The 12149-nt window shown below is 37.5% G+C and overlaps 1 protein-coding gene across 2 annotated transcripts in view; it reads left to right on the top strand.

Annotated features, from left to right (window-relative positions):
- The window catches only part of LOC144358012 (atrial natriuretic peptide receptor 1-like), a 41722-nt gene extending 29833 nt beyond the window's left edge, over positions 1-11889 (top strand). The window contains exons 6-21 of one of the 2 annotated variants that reach the window (XM_085495216.1): positions 890-971; positions 1265-1388; positions 1611-1685; positions 2964-3041; positions 3202-3306; positions 3581-3824; positions 5076-5144; positions 5992-6147; positions 8064-8232; positions 8447-8596; positions 8704-8827; positions 8986-9054; positions 9891-10065; positions 10243-10341; positions 10495-10586; positions 10761-11889. In XM_085495216.1, coding sequence (XP_085351342.1) covers positions 890-971; positions 1265-1388; positions 1611-1685; positions 2964-3041; positions 3202-3306; positions 3581-3824; positions 5076-5144; positions 5992-6147; positions 8064-8232; positions 8447-8596; positions 8704-8827; positions 8986-9054; positions 9891-10065; positions 10243-10341; positions 10495-10586; positions 10761-10895 — 1946 coding nt within the window. In that variant the 3' untranslated portion in view covers positions 10896-11889. The remainder of the gene's footprint in view (positions 1-889; positions 972-1264; positions 1389-1610; positions 1686-2963; positions 3042-3201; positions 3307-3580; positions 3825-5075; positions 5145-5991; positions 6148-8063; positions 8233-8446; positions 8597-8703; positions 8828-8985; positions 9055-9890; positions 10066-10242; positions 10342-10494; positions 10587-10760) is intronic. The other variant, XM_085495217.1, reaches the window with a different exon arrangement.
- The last annotated feature ends 260 nt before the right edge of the window (positions 11890-12149 follow it).

The following is a 12149-nucleotide window of genomic DNA, read 5'->3' as shown; positions in this document are numbered from 1 at the left end:
CCGCTTTCTCTTTTCTTTAATTAAACATTCCCAAAAAAAGGAAATTAACCATCATTCCTAATACAAAAAGTGGAATGCTCATCAATTCAGTTGCTGGGCAACAACGGTCACGATGAAGAATGGATATTTTGTTATCCAGTAAGCTTAACATTTCACAACACTCTCACATAGATCACTTTCATCTCAAAAAAACCGTATTTGATTAGTACGACGGTACAAGAGAATTGCTCAGTAAATGGACTAATAAAGAGTTGTAATATATTGCGCTAGGTTGCTCATATTTGTCTAGAAGTGGAAGGCACGTTCTAGTGTTAATATCCGCGTTGCACTACAGGCTACAACAAAGGACATGATAGCGTGTGCGTTGCATGTGCGCTGCTAGTTTAAGAACACGTGTAGCATACAAGTACCTGCATTGTGTCTCTGCGTATTGTTGACCCCGCCATCATGTCTCATTTCACACAGGCGTTAACCACGGCTAATCCAGCACGCTTGGCATGCGTGGATACTAAATGTTCGCCCTTTTCAGTTGCATTGTCATACAACTCACCGAAACAGCCGATTTGATCCCGGAGGAGTTGATAAGTGTGAGATTGCCTTTCTTTGGAATGACATATTTTCCATCGAATTTGAATAAGTCAGAGAATGTGACAATGCCAGACACTGGGACTGCAGTCAATTGCATTCATGTCGATTAAGCATCTCGACTGTTTGTTCTGTCAGACTCAGGCTGTCATCTTTATTAAGGGATGGAATGTCTAATTAACAGAAAGTAGGTTTAAATGAACTTAAAGGTCAACTTCCTAACTAAATCCAAGCCTGTGACGTCACATATGAAGAAATTGTTGTTATACCTTTATTACTCTGTTTGTTTGTGTTTTTTTTGTAGAATTATCGGTGGTAGCAATTATTTCAATTGTATTCGGTAGTCTTATAGCTGTATTGGCGGTGGCTGCGTTTCTGCTGTACAGGTAATACGCCCTAATATACATTATATTTCATATCGCTGTGTGTGGTCATTCCCCTGGCAAACTCTTTGCGTTTGATCACTACATACAGGGAATACCTAGGATAAACGTGGTTCATTTGCAATGAATTGAATAATTCGTAATAACGCGATGCTATCATAACTTTTTTTGAGGGGGGTATAGTTTGCCAACGTCTAAAACTTTAAGATGTGCACTATACCTTTAAACGTAAACCGATGAATTTGTTTTAGTGTCATCTGTGTAATTATATTTATGTGTGTTTTTACCATACACAGAAAGTACAAATTGGAGCAAGAGCTGGCTAACATGGCATGGAAAATACGATGGGATGAGATTACATTTAGCATCCACGAGCGCAAAAGAGGTCATGGAAGAAGTCGCACATCTCTTAATTCTCGGGTAATCATACTGCCACGCCGCATCGTGTTCTAATGCGTCTCACGCAACTCTAAATACGCAGTTTGTAACACGCGATTCGAGCGCGTGCTGCGTTGCGACTCAAGCGCATTAAATATATACCTCATTTGCATATGAAATACGTTACGATATTTATTTAATCAAATACACGTTGATAATACGATTCATTATGACAATAATATCTTTTTTATTTTTCTTCTACAGAAATCTAGTAACCATTCTCAGCAATCCGTCTGGGACGCAAATCAACAGATTTTCACTATTACAGGAATGTACAAGGTATTATGCCGATTATAAAAGTTGCGTTGTCACCTTTTAATTCACTTAATAGAACGCCCTTGTTCTTTAAAAAAAGGTATTTGTCACATCCCAAATAAGAACATAACAGTATTCTCAAAATCAAAGTGCCGAGAATTTCCGAGGATACTTTCGACGTCATCAAATCGCACAATCGCGCCCGGAAAGCTCCAGATGGACAATCCGAAGAGAACTTTTTCACGCAGTTAATAATCAGTATATTCCATTGAAAATTACTGATTTTTTGAGATATTCGGATTGGAGCTGAAATCGAAACAGCAATGCATGATGGATGTTCAGGTTGTTTAGACAGTTGCCGAGCGGCTAGACGAATTCGGATTCGGTGTCGGTTGATCTATAACTTTGGAATTCGGTTTACGATCCGCTTTGGATTTTAACAACATTCAACAAAACGTTAGCGACACTACAAAGTATCATCCACGAAAACGATATCTTTGCAAGATCTCTTACGAAGCGTATAATGTCAACAGCGTAGAACATTACTTGTTCTCATATTGCACGCTAAATTACACGAGTTATTAAGTTTCCTAGGAAGTCGTTTATTTTGCTAGTGACTGATAGTTCTAGTCAAATAAGGAGATGTGTCGCAACGACAAACGGTGATTTAATACAAATACAACATTATTAAGTTTCCTTCACTCTGTATATATACAGTATATCTTCAGTGATTAATCTTTGTGAAAAAAGTTATATATTTACTTTCCATCTGCACCAGTTTAAGATACCTACGATCAGCAACTTGCAAATCGGAAACATTTTGCGGTATATTGGGTGCGGCGTGCAATGCCAGGTTATTGTCTGGTATTCTTATACATCTGTCACCGAACACCGTAAGTTACAGCGTGCCGTAATTTTGTGGTTTTGCACTGGGTTTTTCATCCTACCATATTAGGAAACGTGAATTCCAAATATGGAACGATTACGCGCGTAAGCGTCCTCTAATAATAAAAAAAAAAAACATGGCTGCCCCATCCAGGGTTTGACCGGACCCCACACAAAGAAGTTTGCTAACTCTGTTCGAAACGTTTTTGAATTTTGGCATTCCCATGATGTATCCTTGGAAGGAAAAGATGTATAATAATAAGGTTATTACGAGAATATCACCTGAATAACCTCATAACATATAAGAACTGATCTAGTCAAAAAATAATATTTACGGGTTCCGAAGTTGAGTCTTTGAAGTCTAATATGCTTTTCAAATAACTGCGACTATCTGTTGCATTTTTTAAATATTTACAGAACAATGTGGTAGCTATAAAGAAAATCAGCAAAAGAAGAGTAGAACTCAACAGAAAAATATTACTGGAATTTAAACACGTGAGTACACACGGGCACTAATGCGATAAAATGCCGACACAGAATGTGTAATGACAGTACGCGTACTGTACGTACGTACGTAAGTGCAAGCGCTAATATTTCAAAATGCCAGAGCAATTGTATTCCTTGCAAAATATAACATGATTCGTTTTGTTTTCAGATGCGAGACGTACAACATGATCACGTGACACGATTTATCGGTGCTTGTACTGATCCTCCGAATATCTGCGTCATGACTGAATATTGCCCTAAAGGCAGTCTACAGGTGAGTTGGCGCATCCGAATACATTGTGAATTTCCACGACCATTTACCCCGATTATACCAGATCTAGTTCTCTCTTCATCTAGTTTTCTGTATTATTTAATTTCGGCATTCTCACTGAGACAGTACACTGTCGAATCATCCTCCGCTGCGCGTCGGTCAATACTTCCGCTGTATTGTCTTCGTGCATACTTTGATGTATCCTCGTAATAACCTCATAGTATAACAGAGCACACACTTTTATCACAATTAAATTATTTTTCATCTCTTTTTACAGGATATTTTAGAAAATGACTCTATCAAACTGGACTGGATGTTCCGGTATTCACTCGTATACGACATAGTCAAAGGAATGCATTACATACACAACAGTGTTATCAACACTCATGGCAACCTGAAATCGTCTAATTGTGTTGTTGACAGCAGGTTCGTCTTGAAAGTAACCGACTTTGGCATGAACCAATTTAAGACTGACGATGAAGATAACGACATCGAATTTGAATCACACTCGTACTACATGCGTAAGTTAATTGCAATTGATATTGACCATGGGTGTGATATAAACGTGACTATGCAATCAGTCGTATTGTGTTTGCATCGCTTCGCCAAATAACGTCAAAAATGGCGAGGACGTCTCGCGTTGCATAAATTATCTTACGTTGCTCACTAGGTTCAATGAATGAATGGATCCAATAAAAGCGAATTACGTAACACCTACCTACTACACATACCTAGAATAACCGGTTTTATTTTGAACGACATACTATTCTAGTCTGAAAATTATATTTTAAATTCTAATTCCTGATTAAATGACATTTTATTATCGCCGGTAAAGTTTATTCAAAAATCCAATTCATCAAAGAAGCTCATCAACTTATGACCGTCCCCAAACGCTTTATTTCCCCGGATGATTTCGTGGTTAGTGACGCACTTTCAATCACTCACACTAACAAACGCTTCAGAAACAGGTTAGAAAACTCGACCCCATTTTTGCCGTGCGTGGTGCGTAATCGAAACTCCTTGCTCCGACCACTCATCGAGTTCACGGACAATTAAAATAACGCTGGTATAGAAGATTTCTAACGCGTAATGTACCTGTTTCGTCATTGTGCCACAAATTCATTCCGAGCCCATGTCAACTACACATGTAATCCATTGGCGCCGTTTGAATATAAGATTGCATGCAATATAATGTAATATAATATAATGCATACAATATATAATATAAATATATACTATTTTCGAATAAAAGAACCACTTCGTAATATAATTGTAAACATTATAAAATGAATAACCCTGTATATTAATTATATTGGTTCGTCAATTGCACGTTCTGCTGTAAATATAATAAAATAGCAATATATATTCCAATAACACAAGTTCTATCATGTCTACCGGCTTATACATATATTCATAACGATTTGAAAAGATTGTTGCCCGTGCTGATATTCAAGTGTCGCAAATATATAATGCATTCTTCAAAAATATTTATAGATACAAGTATATAACGTGAAAATAATGATATATAAATAATATCACTTTTTTTGTTATTTCTGCATTGTTCATGCATTATTTGCAAGCGGAGATGCCTACATGTAAATGATTTCAGCGATTTTTGTTTGTAAATAATCGAATCTGTACACGTTGTTTTATATAATGTTAGTAAATCATACAGAATATCATTTGCATGTTATTGTACAAACGGCGCCCATAATGCACTGTGTTTATTGCATGGATGGTGAACTGTTTATTATTATAATTTGTATTTGCAGGAATGCTGTGGACAGCTCCGGAAATTCTCAATGACCATCTAGAACTCGTAACAGACCCCCAACTTGGTGGTACGCTGACAATTTATTTGTGCATGCCGTTTAAAGCGAGAACGATATAACAACCGGTTTTATTAACACACTACGCCGTTTCAGTTGACATATTGTAGGGACAAAACTTGAACTAACAACGTAATAACGTGTGTAACTAACACATCCATCGTCGATTTCCATGCTCATCGCCAAGAACCGTGAACAGAGCGATGCTTTACGCGAATGAAGTATTATTTTGTGTTTGTTCGTACACGGGAGTGCGCTTTATAACCAATGTACTTAATATTCAATATGTGATGGACAAATCCCACAACGAACCTCGACTTTCCTTCCCTTTGAAAAAGCAGTATGTTAGGAATAATGTGAGATGTTGATGTATTTATGGGTGTTATATAACATGTATATGTTGAAGCCGAATGGATTAGAAATAACTTTGTAATATTAAATGTCAAAAGTTCATATTGTTTTCCCATAGTACGGAAATAAATAAGCGTTTTGCAATATGGATGAAAAAAAATATTTTTTTAAATTTGTCATTTGACAAAAACAAACTGATGAAAACATCGAATTATAATTTACAATTAAACTAGAAACATTGTTTGCGATGAACATAAATTTGTAGTCGTTTGATGAATCAATAATTAATTTTATTGTATAATAGCATGACTTAATGTACTAACTGAAAAAAATTGCTATTGTTTTGTTAAATGACTACTATGAACTGCAAACGCAACGTACAACATGTGTTCATCAACATGCAGTACCAAAATACAGCAATCTTCTCGTCCATATTGCACAATTTACCCATCCAGAACAGTGGCCTGTGGACGCATTACGTAGTTTGTATCTGGTCCATGTTTTGCAGGGAAATTGTGGACGAGTCCCGAACTTCTTCGCTTGACCGAAGCACCGTCCGGCGGCACTCAAAGAGGCGATGTGTACAGTTTCGGAATAATCTTACAAGAAGTTGTTCATCGATGCGGTCCGTTCTATGTGTCACAAATGGATCTATCGCCTAAAGGTTCGTTTACTGAATTTTCTAAATCCGATATAAATGTATTGCGCGCGCATGTTTATTTTCACACACATGATTGCGACGTACATCTTCATAGGTCATATATCATAACCACGTGACGGTTGCGGCATAAATCGTTATTATTGTAATATATATTATTATACATCTGGCACCGAAAACGAAATAATTTACCCGTCTGTAAAACGCTGTACAGAAAGTGTTACTGGCGCGTTCGAAATTTCTTTTTCATTCGGTAATTGTGCGTCACTTTTACGTCACACTCGAACACTTTCGTTTATTTACTTCAGACGCAGCGGCGCTATCGGCGCGTGGTGGAAATATAATCTCGTCGCTGAACGCAAACGTTCACACAACGCGAAACGTTTTTCGTTACGACTCCGGGCTTTTGTCTCTCATCAAATTCCTACAAGCAAAAAAAAAGATGTATTATAATGAGGTCATGACGAGAATACCGAAAAGTATGCATGGGTCGATATGATCATCGTACTGCAATCGTGCACGGTATGTTCTTCTCGTAATGACCTCACGTCTAGCACCGAAAACAATAACATTTGCCGTTCTGTAGAAGACCGTATCTGCACCCGTTCCAAAACTCATTGGAACTATCGAATATTCCCATATATGGTATAAGTGCCCGTCACTGAACGGAAGCATTCGCTTAGCGCAAAACGTGTTTCGTTGCTATGTCGGGCTGAAATCACTTATTAAATTTAGAGCAGGAAAAAATGTTGCGTTATAATTAGGTTAACACAAGAAAACTGCAAAGTATGCACTCAGGCAGTACTGGGTCGTAGTGCGGTATTCTTGTAAGATTTTCACAGTATCTCTCTGTATTCGTGTATCATATAGTATGACTATGTGTTATTGTGAACTCAGAGTTGGGGGTTTTCCGCAATTTCTACCACGCCGTGTAATCTTAAGTCTACAGAATGATGTAGAGATCTGGGAATCGGATCGTTCTAGTTGAAATATCAGCATTCATTGGGATGTTCGAATTGCAACAAGCATTTTTTTTACACAATCATTAGCGCTGGGCATTTTAGAAACCAACACTCTGAAATACATTGATATCCGTTTGTTAACAAAGAATACAAAGTACACGCGTACGTTTACGCAATATCGGCATGAATACCACGACGCCTAACACGGGTGGGAAAAAATAACAACGGTATAAACATACATGTAATTTGTTGCACCTGTCTATGATTCACAACAGAATAAAACATCAGTTACACCGCGCATTTTTAAGATGAAACACACTCACAAATATATTGATGCCAATTGGTTAACAAATGATGCGATTTCCACCCCGAGGGAACGAATCCTCCCGGTACTGTAGGGGTGATTGGAAGTAGTATCTGATTACAGTGTCTGTTCAACAAAGATGTATTGGGAATTCTACCTAAGCCAACATTAACACGATAATTATGGTCATTATCGTACTCTTGCTACCCGAATCCTATAGTGCCATGCCGTCGACATCTGTGTTAATTAGGGCAGGTTTTATTTTGGAATCATCGATCACTTGAAACTAGAAACTTCCGAAATTGCGGTCGTCTCATTTAGTACAATCGATTTGTTGCGATGACGAATGGTCAGGGTACTCGTTACAGGGAATAACAACTTGTTTATTGGCTTCCATACTTGATCTCCAGAAGAGAGTTGTTAAAATGTCGCCACTTTCGAGTCAAGTTAAAGGGCTAGGGTCGTAACGCAGAGCGTGCTCAAATTTCGTGTGAACAAACAATGTATTTTACACGCGTTGTATACGTCGCTGTGAGTCCCATATCAAACAGAACGCAGCGTGAAGACCACTGCCCTTTAAGGTTCATACCGCAACACATAATGTACCCTATACAAACGACTTCCTTATGTAAGCTGTTACATTTTTCGTCTTTCAGAAATTGTACAGAAGGTCCGAGCCGGCAACAAACCGTATTTCAGACCAAGTGTAGATAAATCTACCTGTCCCGAGGAACTATATCCAGTAATGGAGAAATGCTGGGCACAGGACCCGGCTGAGAGACCAGACTTTAGCTCACTTAGAACAACGATGAGAAAACTAAACAAGTATGTCAAATTATGTCTCGATTTATATTTTAGTTGATGTATCGAGCTCTATTTTCCTACTATACACTTTGTATTTAGTGTATGCAGTGTTTTGTTCACATGGCGAGACTGAAATAGCCAGCCATTTACGCTGATCAATAAAGCAAAGAAGCCATGGGGAATACATTGCCCAGGGCGTTACGAATGAAATGTGATTCGTGTTGTTGTTTTACAGTCGAAGTGCCACTGGTAATATTCTGGACAATTTACTACAACGTATGGAACAATATGCAAATAATCTGGAAAGCTTAGTGGAGGAGAGAACCGAAGCCTTCTACGAAGAGAAAAGAAGAGCGGAAGAGTTATTGTATCAAGTCTTGCCAAAGTAGGTTTCAAGTTATTCACAACATTCATTGTTTAATTTAAAGTAACACCCACCGCGTGGCGCTCGATAAACAATGCATTTTACCAAAATATCTAATTATATTCTAGACCCGTAGCTGAGAAACTAAAGCGAGGCGAAGCCGTACAAGCTGAGGCCTTCGATAGTGTCACTATATTTTTCAGTGATATCGTTGGATTTACAGCCCTTTCCGCGTCCAGTACTCCCATGGAGGTAGGTTATATTTTCTACTTTGCACGTAACGTAAGCACCTCAGCTACACTGTGATTGCTGCTCACGGGCGTTGCAACCCCACATTTTAGAAGCGGCGCCTCGACACTGTTTTCTTTGTTTGTAGCTTCATTTTTAACATTGCAATGCATTTATTTCAGGTCATCGCTTTACTTAATGATCTTTACACTTGTTTCGATGCAATTATCGATAACTTCCACGTCTACAAGGTACGTTTGGGTGTGTTTTATCGCAATCCGTAAGTAACTGCATTTAGTGGTCCTTAGACGCAAAATGGCCTCCGAGATCTCGTCGTGAGCGAGAAGGCCACGAGACTCGATTTTCCCACTCATATAGCGTCCCTTTTCAACCAGTAAAATCTAGTCACGTTGCGTATAGCTGCCAAGCAACCCCTCATTATGAGGATTCCATCCGTATTCGGGCGCGATTTTGGCGTCACCCGCTTCCTGTTTAAAAATCACTTGCATTTATGTAAGTGTACAATATTTCTGTTAAAATGTATTAACGTATATTTGCGATTTCCAGTTGCGCCACCACCAGTGAGCACTGGATCAAAAAAGAATGTTGCCGCCACCAATTACAGAAGACGCCTAAGAGACCGTCTTTTTGCTAGATTGAGGCTTGTTTATTTGACGAAATGTTTGTTATAGTATCGATGGAAACCGGCGCCTAAATTTTGTTTAACAGTTTCCCTTAATAAAAAAAAACATAGTCACAATGAACAAAAAACAATTTTGTAGTTTCAACATTCCACCGTTGTGCGAATAAGCTAGTTTTCGTATATCATAATATGTGAATTATATAAAAACTCTGATTGGACGCTTGATTTTTAGTTCTTTTAAGTATTACCTTTTTAAAAAGTTTTGAAAAGTTGAAACAAATACGCTGCTGCTTTCGTGCGAGATTCCATCGTCATTTGCGTCAAAGGTCTATATGCACACATTTGTTTACACTCCTACGTTAAACGTCATACAATACGATATCGCATTTACGGTGACTACTCGTCTATTGCACGTTTTAATGTATAATCAATACTACGATGTAGGTGGAAACCATTGGAGACGCTTACATGGTAGTATCGGGTCTGCCCATACGAAATGGTGACTTCCACGCCAGAGAGATCAGTAGAATGGCGCTTGCGTTGCTGAAGGCTGTTGACACATTCAAAATAAGACACAAACCTGACGAGAAGTTAAAACTACGTATCGGAATACACTCAGGTAGGCCACTAATGAGAACTTTTTTTGTGCAATGTCACGTATTGCAAAAAATACATGGTTTGGAGGATAGAAAACATATGTATTCATCAGACAAAATTACCATGCCCATTTTTTGGGAAATACGGTTATTCGCTACTCTGTTTTGTTAAATCAGTTTGTTACTCGGCGATCTTACAGGTATGGTATGTGCTGGGGTTGTTGGTCTTAAGATGCCTCGCTACTGTCTGTTTGGAGACACGGTGAACACAGCGTCTAGAATGGAGTCTAACGGATTACGTAAGTGTCTGTCTCTAAATGGCAACTCCATTCTGTATTAACAAAATATGTTATGTAGAATTGCATAAACACATCTAGATATGTAAAACCATTTACTACGCCACGCCGACAGCTGAATTCAGGCGAATTTAATTTGCTTTGTACCATTTGTAGCAAAGAAAATCCATCTCAGCAAACAAACTGAAGAAATCCTCAAGACATTTGGGACGTTTCAACTTGAATGCAGAGGCGAAGTCGAAATGAAGGTACGTTGACTTCTCCACTTAGGATACGAGATCTGTCAAAAAAACTAATTAAATTGGTAAGCGCAATTACCACAATATCATTTTGTTAAAACACACTTTATATTTTTTCAATTTGTCGTATATTTTAACAAATAATTTCAAAGATTTTGTAATGTATTTGCTTTTATCTACTAGGGTAAGGGAAAACAGCTGACTTATTGGTTAGTGGGAGAAGACCCGCCTCATCAGATCGGTATAGGGGTGAACAAATCAAACGGACGTGTGCCAAATGAACGTCTTAACGGTGGATCGAACTTTGTGAATGTTTGATGCGTTGGAACGTGATTATCGAACTCAGGGTCAAGCCACTTTTTTTCCGGGAACGCCATGTTATGCAATGTACTCATTTTTACACCCCGCATACATGGTAACGAAACAAACAATAAGAAATCTACAAACAAATCATTATCCGAGATGATACTAGAGGAAGTTACGGTGTCAGTAATATTTAATCAATTGACGTGGAGTGGAATTTGGCGTGGTGTACAAAGACGAGTGGAACATAAAGTATGTTCTTATCAGAAAAACAATCCACATTGAAGTTGAGAATGATGACGTATGTACCCTGGTATGTAAAGAGAACTGAGCTGGAAACACAAATAATTCAAGATAACAAACACCTGATATTATGAGCTCATATAGTGTCAATCACTAATATAATTGACACATCTATACACTTTCATTGATAACATTACGTCAACATAGAAGGGAAAATAGGTTAGAATCATTATCAATAACGCGAACTTGACTACATTATAATATAATATATTATATAGATATTCGATGCGCTCTTGAAATGAAGTACACTTTCTTTGAAAGTCAGAATCCGCGAATAATCATACAATTTTAACACTAGTAAAATAAACTATCTTACTCTCACAAACAGTTTATTCAATTCAACAATCCAACTTATCATGTTTGTTAATTAAGGTTTTTATTTCTTCTATAATCAAAATTTAAGAGTGTGTTTGAACATTTGCTGTTTTGAGTCGAGTTACATTTCCCATACCAGTGAATATTCTAATATATGAATGTTTTATAAACAGTATAATAATAATAAGCCAGGAAATGTATCTTCTTTGACGGCCAAGATGCAGCTATATGGTTGGTGACATAGAATTTATTTTTTAATTTGGGCGAGCATACTAGAGCTTTATTTGTTTGAGCAGTATACATAATCTTGTTTATGGAAACTAATTAATTTGTACAATTATATCACATTATTCTGTACATTTATCATGTAAATATAGTCATTTTATTAAAATATGGTAGTTCCAGTTGTTGTTTATTTTTCGATATAATATAATTCCAGTTGAAACACATGAAGTATGTAATAACATATTGCTCTACATACCACTTTAGTTTCAACGTACAATTATGCATATATGTGTATTAACAAATAGAAGGTCATCAAATCAGAATGTATTTTCTGCCTCAATCGCTAGCGGCGAAGCATACTTGTGACGTGCAAATGACGTAACTGGATCAACCACAACTGTATATTTGTTCGTCAATTAGAATGTA

The sequence above is a fragment of the Saccoglossus kowalevskii genome, chromosome 21 (assembly GCF_978046115.1).
Source record: "Saccoglossus kowalevskii chromosome 21, keSacKowa6.1, whole genome shotgun sequence".
NCBI classification, from domain to species: Eukaryota; Metazoa; Hemichordata; class Enteropneusta; family Harrimaniidae; genus Saccoglossus; species Saccoglossus kowalevskii.
The sequence above is the reverse complement of the archived record's forward strand: the minus strand, read 5'-3'. Positions and strand labels throughout refer to the sequence as shown.